The 16,915-nt window shown below is 52.5% G+C and overlaps 1 protein-coding gene across 2 annotated transcripts; it reads left to right on the top strand.

The window, feature by feature from the left end:
• On the top strand, window positions 377-11,612 carry DHX38 (DEAH-box helicase 38). 2 transcript variants are annotated; one of them, XR_002442077.1, is made up of 26 exons: window positions 377-966; window positions 1,430-1,614; window positions 1,763-1,867; window positions 2,277-2,436; window positions 2,553-2,671; window positions 2,813-2,889; window positions 3,110-3,265; window positions 4,164-4,325; window positions 4,411-4,518; window positions 5,397-5,509; window positions 5,617-5,754; window positions 6,009-6,195; window positions 6,285-6,470; window positions 6,900-7,040; window positions 7,229-7,339; window positions 8,026-8,142; window positions 8,392-8,499; window positions 8,613-8,725; window positions 9,282-9,490; window positions 9,572-9,726; window positions 9,798-9,953; window positions 10,029-10,163; window positions 10,246-10,371; window positions 10,741-10,836; window positions 11,006-11,206; window positions 11,344-11,612. XR_002442077.1 is itself a non-coding variant. In XM_021408163.1 (26 exons), exons 1-26 carry the CDS (start codon window positions 644-646, stop codon window positions 11,426-11,428), a joined length of 3,693 nt encoding a protein of 1,230 aa, XP_021263838.1. In that variant the 5' UTR covers window positions 383-643; the 3' UTR covers window positions 11,429-11,612. The 2 variants fall into 2 exon arrangements, 1 of the variants encoding a protein (XP_021263838.1); XM_021408163.1 differs by having other exon boundaries at window positions 383-966; window positions 11,085-11,206.

Genomic DNA, 16,915 nt, shown 5'->3' with positions numbered 1-16,915 from the left:
CGCGCCGTCTGTGCCACAGCACCTCTCTAAGCGCTGGCGTGGTTCACGGATCTGAGCCGTTAAGCCCTGCTGTGCCCTCCGCTACGTTCGGACTCAGGCAGAAGGTGCTTTTGGAGGCGGCCGTGCTGCCCATCCACCTGCTCTAGGAGGACTACGCGTGCCAGGGACAGGTGGGCTACGTCCCGGGCTGGGGCCGCAGCGCAGCCTTTGCCCCTCCGAGATGCTGAAGGACGAGGCGCTGCCAGCGGTACTACGCACAACTGCCGCCCGGGTCACTTCCGCCCCGGCTCCGCATTCTTCCGGTCGCGCCCTCGTGGCGTCATTGCGTCACCATGCCGGAAGTCCGCCAAGAGCTGTGGGCCGCCTTGTTTAGCGGCCGTTGGACTCTATGATCGCTGGGACGCCTATAGGCCCCGGCCGTTATGTCTATGGTGCATGAGGCCTAGAGCGGCTCCTCTCGCGGAGCACTGTGGGGCAGCCATGGCGGCTCTCGGGGGGTTGGGTTACGGTCTCTGAGGCAACTGCTGGTAGGAGCGGGGCTGAGCCGGCTCTGCATCGCGCGGAGCCGCTCCCCGTAGGCCTCATGTGCCCCCGCCGCGGCCCGGCAGCCCGTTCCTCCGCAGTGTGGTAGCGACCGGCCGCGATGGCCGAGGCAGGCGACGCGTCGCTGCACCGGCTGGCGGGGACCGGCCCCGAGGCCGAGGCGGGCGGGCTGGTCCCGCGGGCGCGCAGCGCCGCCCCCGAGCAGCACGTCTTCAAGGCGCCGGCGCCGCGGGCCTCGCTGCTGGGCCTGGACGTGTTGGCGGCACAGAAACGGCGCGAGCGTGAGGAGGAGGGGACGGGCGGAAAACGGTCCCGGGTGTCCTCCTACAGGGACTGGGAGGAGGGCCGCGACGAGGCAGGCAGCCCCGACGAGGAGGAGGACGAGGAGGAGGATCGGAGCGGCCGCAGCGCCCGCAAGGACAGGTGGGCTCTCTGCGGGCCCCCGCGCCTGGGCAGCCGCTGGAGCCCGGCCGTGAGCGTGGTGGCAGCTGCACGCTGCGTGCGGTGGGGAACTGTACTCCCGGCCCTGGAGCAGGGCTGTGGGACGTCTCTGTGGATGAGAGGAGATCCCAGCACAACTTTCTGACTGGTACCCTCCCTGAGTTATTAGGCCAGGAATGTTCTGAGGTGCTACTAGGCCTGCAAACACCTGTCGGCCTGTGCAAATCATCTCTGCCTCCTGATCTTTGGAAGCAGCAGTTTGCTTAGAAGTGCTTATGTCTGAAAGCTAGGATGTGCTGGGCTGTCACTTAAGTGTGGAGAGAGCATTCTCAGCCACACGCTTCTGCTGTAGCGGAGATCAGGACTAGAGCTGTAGGAGACAAGTTAAAGGCCAGCTGTTCTTCAGCACCGCGGAATGTTGTTAACTTCTGCTCTACCTCTCTAGGCATTACCGTTCCGTCCATGTGGAAACACCCTCCTACACAGGTGGTGTCAGTGAGGAGTTTTGGGAACGCAGCCGGCAACGGGAAAGAGAGCGTCGTGAACATGGTGTCTTTGCCTCCTCAAAGGAGAAGGAACGAAAGAAGGAGCACAGCCGGGATCGAGACCATGATCGTAAACGGGACCGTGGTAACTACTTGAGACTTTTGTGACTTTCTGCTTAGGTTTCGGGCTTTATCCTCTCTGTTGCCCTTGAGTAAGGCTCAGTGTATTTTTTAGGGCAGATTCAGGAAGTTTGTTTGCACATGGTGCGCCTGATCTTGTTTTCTGTCCACAGAGGACTGGGACAGAAGTCGTCACAGCAGCAGATCAGAAAGAGATGGCTCATCAGAGCGGAACAGCAGGAGGAGTGAACCAGAGAGTCCCAGGCATCGTCCCAAAGGTAGGAGTGGGACTTGGTAGAGTTCTCAGGTGAGGCCTAACAAGAAAAGGTTTTTTATTTTGGAGGGTTCCTGCTGTTTTTGTTGTACAAAGTGAAAAAGCCTATGTTTTTTAAGACGTGGTTAGGACACGTATAAAACTCCAGGCTCTTCTAGGAGTTTGGGACTGGGAGTGATCTGCCAGGTGTGTGTGAAGATCTGGCCAATCCCTGCCCAGTGGGATCTGTTCAGAGTCTGTGTGATAGAGATGTGGTCCTCTGGGAATTTCCCTTTGAGCTGATGTGTGTAAACTCCTTTAGAAGGAGAGCAGATGGGGATCCTCTCTGTGCTCCTTGTTAGAAAGTGTAAAGAGGTTCTAGGTTCTTAGGATCACTGCGAGCGCTGTGTGTCAAACTCAATCTTCTCTGCTAGATGCAGCCACGCCGTCTCGCTCCAGCTGGGAGGAAGATGATAGCAGTTACAGCAGTTCACGCCGCTCACAGTGGGAATCTCCTTCACCCACACCTTCCTATCGAGACTCAGAGCGCAGCCACCGGGCATCGCGGGACACAGATCGGAGAGACAGGGACAGGTATCGCTGGCTGCGTGTGCAATCTATGATGTGGTGATCTGCAAGAAAGGGAAGGGTACATGTAAGATGAACGCTTATCTTTGTGCACTGATTTCTCTCTCGTGCTGTTTTCTCAGGTCTGTAAGGAGCAGGTATTCAGATAAGACACCATTGCCCACCCCGTCCTACAAATACAATGAGTGGGCTGATGACCGGAGGCACCTGGGGTCCACACCACGACTGTCCAGAGGCAGAGGTGAGGAGCCTAGTGTGGGCTGTTGAGGCTGGACAGTGACAGAATCCCTGTGTAGCACAAGGACAGATTTTGTGGGATTTCCTCCACAAGCGACAGCCTGGTGGGGCTGGTGGCCTGTGCTGACCAGCTCGCCTTCTTTAGGGCGGCGTGAGGACGGGGAGGAGGGCATTGCCTTTGAGACGGAGGAAGAGCGCCAGCAGTGGGAGGACGACCAACGGGTAGGAAGCCTGGGCAAGGAGCAGGGCACTCAGTAGTCACCAGGCTCTGGGCTGCTGCCACTTACCCCACGGTGCCGGCATGTCCTGGGTCTGCTGCTGGTATTGTACCGAGCCGCTGGTGGTAGGCGGCTTTCCCCCAGTGGCCAGATGTGGAGAGGCACTGGAGTCCAGCTCAGCTGGGCAAGCAATGCAGCTCAGTGCTGCATTTCTCTCCTCCTAGCAAGCTGACCGGGACTGGTATATGATGGATGAAGGCTACGATGAGTTCCACAACCCCTTGGCCTACTCCTCTGACGAGTATGTGAAGAAGCGGGAGCAGCACTTGCACAAGCAGAAGCAGAAGCGCATCTCTGCACAGCGGCGGCAGATCAATGAGGTAGGGGCAAGATGTGGAGCCGGCTGCTCTGAGTGTGTGGAGGCTGCTCGTTTTGCTGCCTCTGGAGAGACCCACTTGTTGATGGGATTGGCTAACAGATATAAAAAGGCTGTCTTTGTCCTGGCCCATACTGAATGAGAGGCTCAAAAGGAAACTATTGTTACGTTCCTTTGGAGAGTGCAGTCGCGCATCTCCTGCATGAGTCAGAATTTACAGTTAGAGTGATGGGTGTTCAGGGCTGCAGGAATTTGGAGGGCTATGCTATACAGGCGGCAAAGGCTACATTATTAGGACTGTCTACTGTTCCTCTGGTGGATTCTCAGAACTGCTTCCCTCAGCATAAGAGTAGTTTTGTCTGCAGACTTCCTAGCATATTCTGTGTATGGTAGGGGCCTTGTGGACAGTTTGCTTTCCATTTCCTTTCGGACAGTTCTGTTGACTGGGTACTTTATGTAGTCAGTCTCTGTTTCCTATACTTGTTTTTAGTTGGTGTTTCTTTCCTAATGTTTATTTTCAGTCTCTAGCCTAAAACCTTTAGCGTTATTTCTCCATATTCTACGCTTGCTTACTTTTGTCTTTGGGTCTCCAAGCTCTTTCCCTTTTGGGAAAGGAAGACCAGCAGATGCAGCACTGGATCATTTCAGTGCTTAAAGCTATGTACCATAACTGTGGTGTGTGTTGCAAGTCAGTTACAGATTTGCCTTCAGTAGTTAGCTGCGTTTAGCTTTCTCTTTCAAGAGTAAGTTAAGCCATCCTCAGTTGGTCATGGTCTTGTAGTGCTTTGCAGCTAGCTGTGTTGTTTAATTTATTGCCTTGGAATGGGTTTGGGTAATGTGTGGTTTTTGAGTTTTGGGTAATGGAAGGTAATAGTTAAAATCTTCTGATATGTTCTTTGCAGGATAACGAGCGTTGGGAGACAAATCGCATGCTGACCAGCGGTGTGGTTCATCGGATTGAAGTGGATGAAGATTTTGAAGAGGATAACTCAGCCAAAGTGCATCTGCTGGTGCATAACCTGGTGCCTCCTTTCCTAGATGGGAGGATAGTCTTCACAAAACAGGTAGAAGCTGTGACTAACGGTGCCAACAATGGGGAGCCTCGCAGGTGTGAGCTCTCTGTGCTGAAGCAATGCCTCTTTCCCCTAGCCAGAGCCAGTCATCCCTGTAAAGGATGCCACTTCCGACTTGGCCATCATAGCCCGAAAGGGCAGCCAATTGGTGCGCAAGCACAGGGAGCAAAAGGAGCGTAAGAGGGTATGCTGAGACCTCGCTGTATGTGTTATGTAATGCCTCACAGCCTTTGTCTGGACTTTGTAGAATACAAGCTTTGATGGTAATAGTAAGGTGTTCCCCATATTTGTGGTCTGATATATCCTGTTAGTCCAGTTCATTGCACTGTCTCACAAGTAGCTGTTGTGATTTCCTTAGGCACTGCCTGGGATGTTAATCACTGTGCATTTGTGCAGGGGAGCTTGATCCAAAGGACATTTGGATGGGGAGAGAAGAGCAAGAGGGCGAATACAGTGTAGCTCAGGGACAGTCAACATTCAGTGTGATAGCAGGACAGATCTTATCATGTCTCAGCAAAAGAGTTCTGACGAAGAGCATGCAGGAAGGTAGCGTATTAGTCTTTGTGGGTGTTTCCCTATTAGAGGACTTTCTCTAAAGCTTATGTGATAATGGTTAGGAAAGCGCAGGTATGTTCCTTGTAAACTGAATCTGAGCTGGCATACTGTGAGTGGAAAGGAAGAAGTCCTGATGTCAAATATGAGATAAAACAGAACGGTGAGAATACCTGTCAAGGGCAGAAAGATTAGCTCTGGTTCAGATTTTTGTATGTTTAAGTGCAAATTTAATGGAAGGGTCAGCAGTTGAAACCATTTTTTTAGAGGGCTGTTGATCATTCTGTGCTTTATGTCTCTTTATCCAGACCAATGTCTAAAAAAGCTCTGCCCCAATTTGCTTGAAAGAAGGAGACTTGATATAGGGAATATAGGGAATGGAGTGTGTGTGCTCTCCGTTAGCACCAGGGGATTGAGGCAAACATGCTTTTCTAGCCTTAGGAGTAGGACTGAAGGAGAGTGATTTTTCAGTCCCCACTGTGGCATTTACACTGCTCTTTGCGCTTGCAGGCTCAGCATAAACATTGGGAGCTGGCAGGCACAAAACTGGGAGACATTATGGGGATCAAGAAGGAGGAGGAGAAGGATGAGATGGTGACAGAAGATGGCAAAGTGGATTACAGGTAGGAGCTTTTGGAAGACTTCTGCCTAGCTGGTGGTGTTATGCCTATGCTATAGGGAAAGCAAAGTATGCGAGGAGACAGTTTCAGGACTTCTCACGTTTCCTTAGGACTGAGCAGAAGTTTGCTGAACACATGAAAGAAAAAAGTGAAGCAAGGAGTGAGTTTGCCAAGAAGAAGTCTATTCTGGAACAGAGACAATATCTGCCCATCTTTGCTGTGCAGCAGGAGCTGCTTTCCATCCTCAGGTATGACTGCTAGGAAACTGGTCATTGTGCAACCCTGGGACATTGGCTTACATCTCAGGATTGCAAGTGAGAAATTTTCCTAGATATGTGTTCTGGTTGGAACCTGTACCCTCAGAAAACAAAGCCTATTGCTTTGTGTGATTGATAGCAGTTCTCCTGACGAAGTAGGACAACTTTTGGGTGGCTGGCCAGAGCTGTGAATGAAGAAGCCTGTGTTTGTGGTGTATGAATAAATATTCTTTCCCTTTCTTCAGGGACAACAGCATTGTGATTGTGGTAGGGGAGACGGGGAGTGGGAAGACAACTCAGCTGACGCAGTACCTCCATGAGGATGGCTACACAGACTATGGCATGATTGGCTGCACCCAGCCCCGCAGAGTGGCGGCCATGTCAGTCGCCAAGAGGGTCAGTGAAGAGATGGGAGTGCGTCTGGGAGAGGAGGTGAGTCTGGCAGCATGTGTAGGCATGCAGCCTCTAGACAGTGTGTGTGCAGGGCTGTTGGAGACTTGCTGATATCTCTGCCCTCATAGGTGGGCTATGCCATCCGCTTTGAAGATTGCACGTCAGAGAACACAATAATCAAATACATGACAGATGGGATCCTCCTTCGTGAGTCGCTACGGGAGGCTGACCTGGACAACTACAGTGCTATCATCATGGATGAGGCTCACGAGCGCTCACTCAATACTGATGTGCTCTTTGGCCTGCTTCGGGAGGTGTGTGTGAGCCTGGACTACAGAATGAAGTGACATAGAGCATATGAGCTGGTTTTAGGGCAGAACATTGACAGGGACAGCACATCTCTCCCAGATCAGAGCAGAGATGATGAACAGAGACTGCCACATCTCTGACTGCACTTGCTGCTTAAACATCCTGTTCCTTGTTTCTTAAATCTCTCCCTTAGCAGCTGCCAAAGGTTTGGTGGTATAAAGTAGCTCTAGATACATAGATGTTTGCAGGTGTAAGACTTTCTCAGCTGGGGACAGCCTGTCTTTTTAACTGGAGAGTGTGTTTGTGTTCCTTGGCATTAGTGGTATAGAGTATAGTGAAAGCTCAGCCCTTTGTTGTTGTTTTAGTAGTGATGGAAGAAGCCTGTCCCATGTACAAATATCACTTGATTATTGTCCTTTTTATCTGTTTTTTAGGTGGTAGCGCGACGCTCGGATCTGAAGCTTGTTGTCACTTCTGCCACCATGGATGCTGATAAATTTGCCTCCTTTTTTGGGAATGTTCCCATTTTCCACATTCCTGGGCGCACCTTTCCTGTTGATATTCTTTTCAGCAAGGTATGGTTAGTATGGTACAGTAGAGAGAGTTTGTGTTGTAAAGGGGTTGTAAGGGTTGTAACTTGGGTATACCCTGCTCTGCAGTGAGCAGAGAGGAAAGACGAGGGATAGCTATGTTATGATGCAGTCTTATACTCAAGGTGGGGCAGGTGAGATTGCTGGTGTCTAATGTGAACTGTGTCTTTCAGACACCACAAGAGGATTATGTGGAGGCTGCAGTGAAACAAGCTTTGCAGGTCCATTTGTCTGGTGCTCCTGGAGACATCCTTGTCTTCATGCCTGGTCAGGAGGATATTGAGGTGAGGTGGTTGGCTACGAGCCAGCAGTGTGCCCTTGTGGCCAAGAAGGCCAATGGGATCCTGGGCTGCATTAAAAAGAACGAGGCCAGCAGGTCAAGGGAGGTAATTCTCCTTCTCTACTCTGACCTAGTGAGGCCACATTTAGAATACTGTGTCCACTTCTGGGCTCCCCAGGTCAAAAAAGACAGGGATCTCCCAGAAGGAGTCTAGCAAAGGGCCACAGAGATGATTAAGGGCCTCTGGGGCATCTCCCATATGAGGAAAGGCTGAGTAACCTGGGTCTGTTCAGCCTTTGGAAAAGAAGACTGAGGGGATCTGCTAAATGTTTATAAATCTCTAAAGGGAGGTGGGAGGCAAATGGATGAGGCCAGGCTCTTCTCGGTGGTGCATAGTGATAGGACAAGGAGTAATGGCCTAAAACTTGAACGTAGGAAGTTCTGTGCTAACATGTGCAAGAACTTCTTTACTGGAACAGGCTGCCCAGAGAGGTTGTAGAGTCTCCTTCTATGGAGATATTCAAGACCCATCTGGACACCAACTTGTGCGACCCGTTGTAGGGGACCCTACTTTAGCAGGAGGATGGGCTCGATGATTTCTTGAGGTCCCTCCCAACCCCTGCAATTCTGTGATTCTGTAATTCTGATTCTTACTTTTTTAATCTTATGTTAACACTCCTCCTTGTCTAGGTGACTTCAGAACAAATTGTGGAGCACCTTGAGGAGCTTGAGAAGGCACCTGCTCTTGCTGTACTCCCTATCTATTCTCAGCTGCCGTCAGACTTACAGGCCAAGATCTTCCAGAAGGTGCTGATGTGTACTCTGATGGGACTGGGCAGAGGTGAAACTAGTGCAGGAAAGACTGTTGGGCATGAGAGAGAGATGCAGAGATGTTTTTGTATGGTACTTAGAGGGCAAGGGAAAGCATGTGCCCCCTTTAACCTCCCAGGAAGTCACCCATGTCGTTCTAGGTTCTATGTGGCTGCTCTGCAGTCTTCCTCAGTGGTGTAGAGGTTGTTGCCCAAGGAATTTGACTGATGTGTGGTATGCTTGCAGGCTCCAGATGGGGTCAGGAAGTGCATTGTTGCCACTAACATTGCAGAGACCTCACTGACAGTGGATGGTATCATGTTTGTTATTGACTCTGGATATTGCAAGTTGAAGGTAAGCAAAGGTTTCCTATACTCTTCGTGGATCTCCGACATTGGGTTGATTGAGTTCTGTGGCAGTGACCCAACCTTCCTCTTGCTTCAGTCTGCTCTCCTTGTGCCCTTCAGGTTTTCAATCCCCGTATAGGCATGGATGCACTGCAGATCTACCCCATCAGTCAAGCCAATGCCAATCAGAGAGCTGGCCGAGCTGGTCGAACAGGCCCAGGTCACTGCTTCAGGTAGGCTCATTACTGGTGTTCCTATTCCTATCATATTCACAGCTGGACATCTGGCTATGTATTTTTTTCCTCATTGAAGAGCTGTTCATTGTCTTGAGCCTATTATGGGGACAAGGACTCTGGGCAGGCCTTGAGGCTTTCTGGTTTGGACCCAGTATCTCTGCAGAGAAAAGAGTATGCTCTTGTTTCTTCCTTTGCCAGTCTTCTCTTTGAGTCTTTCCACCTTTGCTGAACCAGATGCTTTGATGCTCTCAGGTTAATAGCCAAGCCAAAGGCAGCTTTCTGAAGGCTTTGCTTTGAGGCTTGTTTTCACCCAGGGAAGTCTGTATTTGAGAGGGGTGTACCTTTGCACTGCAGCCCAGGTGCCCTTATGTGCTGGGGAGGCTGCACAGTGGCCTGAGGAAGAGCTTCTTCCATGGGGTCCTGCTTGTTGGCATGGCTGAGTGTAGAGCTGCTGCTTTGTGCTGTGCCTGGCTGGGTTGGGAGTGGCTGTCATTCAGTGAGGAACACAGTGGCCTGAAGGGGAGGGGGCATGTTCTTGGCATCTTTCCACCAGGCTCTACACCCAGAGCGCCTACAAGAATGAGCTGCTGACAACCACAGTGCCTGAGATCCAGCGCACCAACCTTGCCAATGTAGTGCTTCTGCTCAAATCTCTGGGTGTACAGGACCTGCTGCAGTTCCACTTCATGGATCCACCCCCTGAGGACAACATGCTCAACTCCATGTACCAGCTGTGGATTCTGGGGGCCCTGGATAACACAGGTACTGGCTACAGGGGCAGGCTGTCAGCTCACAGCACTGCTAGGACCTGCCCACCTGCTTATTCTTACAGTATTCCTACAGGTGGTCTGACCTCAACAGGACGTCTCATGGTGGAGTTCCCATTGGATCCTGCGCTCTCCAAAATGCTCATTGTTTCATGCGACATGGGTTGCAGCTCTGAGATATTGCTCATTGTTTCCATGTTGTCTGTGCCTGCCATCTTTTATCGGCCTAAGGTACTTATTTGATCTTCCAGCAGCTTGGGGCCTTCATCTGCACTCTAACACGTTCTTTGCTTATTCTTCAGGGCCGAGAGGAAGAGAGTGACCAAGTGCGGGAGAAATTTGCTGTCCCAGAGAGCGATCACTTAACTTACCTGAATGTTTACCTGCAGTGGAAGAACAACAACTACTCTACTCTGTGGTGCAACCAGCACTTCATTCATGCGAAGGCCATGCGGAAGGTCAGGCTGTGGCAATGAGGTTGGGGGAGGGAGCCTTACACAGGAGAGGGATGTGACTGTTGTGTATCTGTGCAGGTGCGGGAGGTGCGTGCCCAGCTCAAGGACATTATGGTGCAGCAGCGGATGAGCCTAGCATCCTGTGGTACTGACTGGGATGTTGTCAGAAAGTGTATCTGTGCTGCGTATTTCCATCAAGCTGCAAAACTGAAAGTGAGAGGGGTCTATGCTCATCTGGGTGATAAGGGACCCCCCCACTGGGAATGGGTGCACTAACCACATTTCTCCTGTGCAGGGTATTGGGGAGTATGTCAATATCCGTACAGGCATGCCTTGCCACCTGCACCCCACCAGCTCCCTCTTTGGCATGGGCTACACGCCAGACTACATTGTATATCATGAGCTGGTCATGACCACCAAGGTAAGCTTGAGCTGAGGGCTAGCAGGAAGGGTGAGCTGTGCTCCAAGGGAGCTGGGAAGCTTTGCCATGATAGTAGGATCTCTTGGAAGGTCCCATTCTCAGCCTTTCTCATCTCTAGCAATTGGGTATATCTGTATAGACTGCAATGTCTTGTTTGTCTCTTTTGTGATATTTTCCTGGCTTATGTGGGATATCGTTGTAGTCTCACCAGCTCCAATCCATAGAAGCTTTTGAAGTCAGTAGGAATTGTCTGGAAAGGAGAACTGCCATCAAGAAGTGGAGGAGGGAGGGAGCTGCTGTGGCTCTGTCAGTGATGCCCAGGCCCTGGTTGTCATCCTGCTAACTGGATCTTTCCTTCTGTCCCTCCAGGAATACATGCAGTGTGTCACTGCTGTGGATGGAGAGTGGCTGGCAGAGTTGGGCCCCATGTTCTACAGTATCAAACACGCTGGCAAGTCACGTCAGGTGAGTTCTCCTTTCCAGGACCAGACAGCAGACAGAAACAGTGGGCTACTACACTGGAGGGGAGAGCGTGTGCCTGGGTGGGGTTCCTGCTGCATACAGCCCCACTGCACACCTGTTTTGGTGGGGGAAGTTCAAGCTAGTTTTTTTTTTGTTTTTTTTTTTTACATAGATCAGGGTTGTGGGCCTGCAGAAAGTCTGCTGCTGCCCAGGCCTCTACCTGTTCCTGATTTGCTGCTGCTTTACTGCAGGAGAACCGCCGCCGTGCCAAGGAGGAAGCATCTGCCATGGAGGAAGAGATGGCTCTAGCTGAGGAGCAGCTGCGTGCGCGCCGAGAGGAGCAGGAGCGCCGTAACCCATTAGGCAGTGCAAGGTGAGTGCTGACACTGTGTGGGTTTCCTGCTTAAGAGCAGTTGTGAGCTGCATGGAGGATCCCAACTTTCCCACGGGTGTTCCTGGTGCAGGAGAAGTTTTCATCTTACACTAATCACCGTTGTCCTTTCCTGGCAGATGTACTAAAATCTATACACCTGGACGGAAGGAGCAGGGGGAGCCCCTGACACCACGACGCACCCCAGCCCGCTTTGGCCTCTGAGAAGGGAGTGCACATTGCTTCGAGGCATAAAGACATCCCAAGAGCAGCTGAGTCTTAGGGCTCAGTTCCTCTGACTGCTGTGAGGCTCTCTACACCTTGTGGCCCAGGAAGGCTTTGATCCTTGGCACTATTTTTGTTACAGAACAGAAACAATTTTATTTGTTTAAAGGTTGTCAGTCTTTAACCCTTCTGTTGTTTTGTGTCACTTCTCATCCTGGAGGTGAGTTCCAGGCAGAGACAGCCCTGCTGAGTTCTGCAGGGCTCGTGCAGTCAGGTTGCTGCCCTGTGGAGGCTGGGACAAGGCAAAGAATTACATCAGTGTAGAGGACAAAGACAGCCTGTGCCTGGCCCCGCTCTGGCCTGGACTACTGCAAAGGCAAGTCTTCCATGACGTATGGCCTGCGCAGGCAGCTAGTGCCTAGCTGTCCCTCTACACAAAAGAGCATCAGCTTAGCACTGTTTTGGACTGGGTTGTGTCCGTTACTCTGCTCACCTTCATCTGCTCATGACTGTGGTACTGTTGATGTGTTCTAACCCTGGGATATGTGTTTTCCTTCAAGCTGTCCAGTGTGTCTTGAAGATGTCTAGAGGACAGGCAGGGGAAGTGAGATGAGGTAAGGCAGTGGTGCAGAGACAGCCTTGCTCTGCTGGCCTTGCAGGAGCTTGGGTAGTCCAGCAATTCATCTGTGCCATGCACCCCATGGGCGGCAGTAAGTGCTCAGACCCACTCCCCCTGTTACTTACTGGCTTTTGCCTGTAAGTGTTGCAGCCTGCTTGAATTGCTGCTGGGTCTTGTGTTGCTGTTTCTCATTTGACTGTCTGAAAATGAGGTATAGGCTGAATTAGTTGTGAGAAGGCAGCCACCAGCCCCTCTCTACTTGGGTGAGGCTTCTTACTCGCATCTGCTCTTTCACACTCTGGCTGCTGTTGACCAGCATCAGATTCCTGTTCTGGTGCAGCCTACTGCTATTACAACAGGCTGGGGTGTGGGAAGCATGCAGGGTTTCTACCTGAAAAAAACAACCCTCTGTGCTGTGTGTGAACTCGCATGTGCCTGCTCTGCTCAGCCTCTACGTGCCCAGGGCAGAAGGAAGGTGCATGAACAGAGCTGTGTGGAGGCAGCAGCCTTTGGGGCTGAGCTGTGAGTCTGCAGTTGCCTGTGTCTTGGGATAGCTGCTCTGGAGAATGAAGGAACCATTACCTCAGCAGACTGGCCAGAAACTGTTAATTTCATGCTGAGGGCATCTTTCTAGCAACAGAGAAAAGAGGACTACTTAAAGAACAAGATGTTCAGCTCTGCTGCTGCTTACAGGCCCACTGCCTCCTCCCTTGTTGGTCTCAGCTCTGCAGTTAGCCAGCTCCTGGCCTGGCCTTTCCCCCTTTGCCCTGCCTGTAGGCAGGGATCTGTCCTTCAGTGGTGCGTGGGGCTCAGGTTGCACTCCTTCTGCCCCTGGGCTGTGGTTCTGCCTGTTCCTGTCCTGCCCCTGCCCCATGGCCTTGTTGAGTTTTTCCTTGAGTAAAGCCTACTCCATGTTGCAGACAACCAGCTCCTCTTCCCGCATAGCCAGAGTTATACCAGTGTCCTGGTATAACTGCTGCCAGTGCTGAACTTGGCTTCTCAGCTGTTGCAGCCTCTCCTGCAGGGAGCAGATCTCCCAGTGGCACAGAGGGGGTGATGAGAGACATGCAGGCTTAGCACAGGTGCCTAGTGGGAATGCTCAGGCCATGCTTACCTCCAGCTGCCTCTGCTCCTGGGCCCTCTCCAGCTTCTTCACCTCCCTGTGGAACTGTTGCCTCTCTTCCTCATAGGCGGCAACTGTCTCCTTCTGCTTGGCATTCTTTTTGTGGGCTTGGGCCAGCTCTGCCTTCAGGGATGCCACTTCCTCCACCTGCAAGAAAAAGGGTAGGTCTGGGAGTGGGAATGGCCAGGCAGAGGAAGCTGGAGCTGCACCCAGGGCTAGTGCTGTGGCTCTGTCCCTCTGCAGCTCAGGCAGCGGGAGCTGCATGGCAGCTGGTTGCATCATGTGGCTGCCCTGTTCCTGCCATCACCTGAGCAGCCCAGCCCTGTCCCGGTTCTGAGGACAATGCCTCGAACCAGAACCCGGTGACACCGTGCCTTGCCCAGACTGCTGCATAGCAAACTGCTCCCGGTACCACTGCACCCAGTGCTGGCAGGGGCGCTGGCAGGGCCTTCTGTCGGCCTCATGCTGCGCTCCTGTGTTCACACCCTCACGTCTCTGTGCCATCCTTGTGCTGCATTCCAGCCACACTGCCGGCCCCAGGCGCAGAGCGGAGCTGTGCTTAGTGCCATGCCCCAGGACGCCTGCGTCCCTCCAGGCCTGGTGGAGCTGCATGGTGCTGCCAGAGCCGGGATCGACCGCATCAACAGAGGCTGCTGCTCCGTGCTTCTGTCCAAAAAGGTAAAAGTAAGAAGAACAAGTTGTCGGAAATGGAATTTCAATTTCTCCACGCCCTTCCCTGTCTGCGAGGCTTCTCAGCATGGATCAATAGTGTTTAGACAACCAGGGAGATTTTTTTCCCCTTTTCAAGCACCAGATCAATAGTGGGAAAAAACACAGCACTGAGCCCTCTGCCGCATGTGCTGTGGCTGCCACACAGATGGGGCCTGGCAGCCCCGGCAGCATGGTGCCTGCGGACAGGGGTCTGGCAGAGCTGCTGGGGGAAATGGGGTCTGAGCGCAGCCCTAACATTGCTCGGAGGCTCAGGGGTAGGTGTAGTGCCCGTGGGTGTGGGAAGGCCTGGAGGAGCTGGCCTGGTGCAGGTGTGCTCCCAGCCCTGGCTGCCTCACACTTACCACACTCTGCATTTCCACGAGTGGTGTTTGAGCTGGGAATTGGTGCTGCTGCGCAGAACCACTGTGCTGAATTCAGCCCTAGTTTCTGCCAGTGCAAGGGAATAGCGTTTCCCAGCAGCACCACACTATGCCGAGCTGTGTTGAACCATGCCACGCTGCCTGCCCTCCTCGCCTGATGCTGGGAGAATGTGGGGCTGAAGCAGGCGCTCTGCGGGGTGAGCCAGCACTGCGGGCCGAGCAGCACTGGGGTTGGAGCCGTCTCACTTTAATTACTGCCGCAGTGTTATTCTTTTCAGTGCCACGTTAATTGAAATTAAACAGCTGCCACATTCTGGCTGGGACAAAAGTGAATCCATTTTCATTCCTCTCTGGTGTAATGAAGACTGACGTGCTGTGAGGAAACAAAGGCAATCCAGCTGCTGCCTCCAGCCACACACACACGACAATTACCAGGGCCCCGTGCAGCCCAGCCTCACCCCAGGGCGCAGCCACTGATGGGCGCAGCGGGAGATGCGGTGCCCGTGTCCTGCGGGAAGCACAGGAACACCGCAGCGAGCCCGGATGCTGAGCCCAGGCCCTGGTCCTGTTTGTTGAGATGAGTCCCAGCCATGGGGCCGTGTGTAACGCTGCCCCTCTGCCTGCCCTTGCTGCTGGGGTCACCCATCTCCATGGGACCACCCATCTTGGTGGCCTTGGTGGCTTCAGCCCAGCACCGAATGCTGCTGGCAGCCCCACATGGCCCTAGCACCTGAGCAAGGTGGGAGTTGAGCGAGGCGTCGCCTCCCAGTCTTACTCCTTCCTCCTTTTTAGGACCAGGCGTGTGCTTGTGATGCCATTCAGTCCTTTAAGATATGCAAAATGAGGCGTTGGTGCAAACCTCATTAACACCCGCCTCCAACATCATTAAGATGTTTCCAAGAAAATTAATTGAGAGACTCATTAAAAATAAATTAAGAAAAATGCGTTGCAGAGCGCCTGCTCCGAGCTCGTAAATCACGGCCCAAAGCTCCCGGCTGCTGCGCAGGCAATTAACGGCGGCCGATTTGTTTTATCCTGACTGCGAAAATTAGAAAGCAGACGTGGAGATTAGATTAGGGACGTCTGTCAAGCGGAACTTGGAGTGAATATTTTAGGATACTAAATAGAAATCGGTAAAACAAAGCCAAGACTCCATTCAGAGCAGGTGGGCAGAGGTGGGGGAGCCTGGCCCTGGCTCTGTGGGTCCCGTGCCACTGTCGGGTGGTGTGGGCTGGACAAGGTTCCTCACAGCCATCCTCACAGGGTGGTGTTTAGAACAGCACCCATGTTTTTGCTGCACTCTGAAAATCAGGAAAAATCTCTGGGTAGGGAAGGCTTTAAATCATTATATCCTTTGTTGTCTTGTCTCCTTTGTCCAGCCAGGCCCAGTGCCTGTGTCCCGAGGTCCAGGTCCCCGCACACTCAGCAGCTCCAGGCAGTGCTTTAGAAGGATGTCTGTCTGGGTATGCAGAACATTTCATAGCTTAGAAGTCTCCTGCACTTTAACTGCCGTTCTGTGGCAGCTCCTTCCTTGCTGTACCTGCCACAGCACTGAGGGAATGCTGCCTCTGAACCATCGCTATGTGTGATTTCAGTTAAATTTCAGTATTTATTGCCCATGCTAATAATGTAATGTTCTGAGAACCCCATCTGGTTGCAACCAACCGACTGGCACCACCACAGCGCGTGGGCACTGCTGGAAGCACCTTTGCGAGCAGCCGCCTTCCCACCAGTGACCTGGCACATTGATGCACATGGCTTGCCCAGCCTGTCCCAGCGCTGCCTGCTGGCTCTGCGTGGCCCCCAGGACCGTGTGGTCACTGAACCTGTTCCCAATGAAATGTGATGGAGGAAATGGAAAGGAAGGTTTAGTTCAGAGCAAAACCACTATCGCTGAGTATGAGCAACCCCTTGGAGCACACGGGGGATGCTGCATTCCTGCAGCAGACAGAGCACATACCATGTGGACAGAAAAAAGGAACAAATGGTTGGATGGTTAATGACAAATCCATGCACACACAGACTGGGGAAGACCAAAGGAGGTGGCTCACCACCACAGAGCTGCTGGATGTTGCGATGAGCCAGGTGCAGGCAAATGACATTGCGCCCTTGCTCATGTGAAGCCCTGCTTTCAGGACTCCACCAACACCCCCTCAGCATGCGGGGCTCAGTGATGCCGCAGGTGTGGTGCATGGGACGGGAGCGGGGGTAGTTAGCTCATCTGTCTGTATGCGAGCCATTACGTGAAGAATAGTGTCGATAACAGAAGGCTCTTAGATCTAGCAGGTAAACGACCGTGAGTTGGAATAGGCCAAATTTAAGCTGGAAATAAAGCATATGCACTGATAGCTAATCTCAGCAGAGTTAACCAAATACTGCAAGAGCTGTGCCACCAGTGGGCAATTAAAAATACAGTCTGGACGGTTGTTTCCAGTGCTGGTTCACCTCAGTACTGACTCCAAAGCAGGGTTAATTCTGTGGTCCAGCAGAGGAGCGGGAAATGCCATGTTGGTTCACTGCTCCTTTGGTGCCAGACGTGCTCATCACTGGGGTAGTTCGGGGGCACTTCGCTGGGTCTGTGCTCCAAGGGGCAATCCACGCAACAGGAGTGCTGCAGGAGATCGTGGGCTGAAAACTCCATCCAGGTTCCAGTG

The sequence above is a fragment of the Numida meleagris genome, chromosome 10, assembly GCF_002078875.1.
Source record: "Numida meleagris isolate 19003 breed g44 Domestic line chromosome 10, NumMel1.0, whole genome shotgun sequence".
NCBI classification, from domain to species: domain Eukaryota; kingdom Metazoa; phylum Chordata; class Aves; order Galliformes; family Numididae; genus Numida; species Numida meleagris.
Note: the sequence above shows the minus strand (reverse complement) of the source record. Positions and strands in the feature narration are given on the sequence as shown.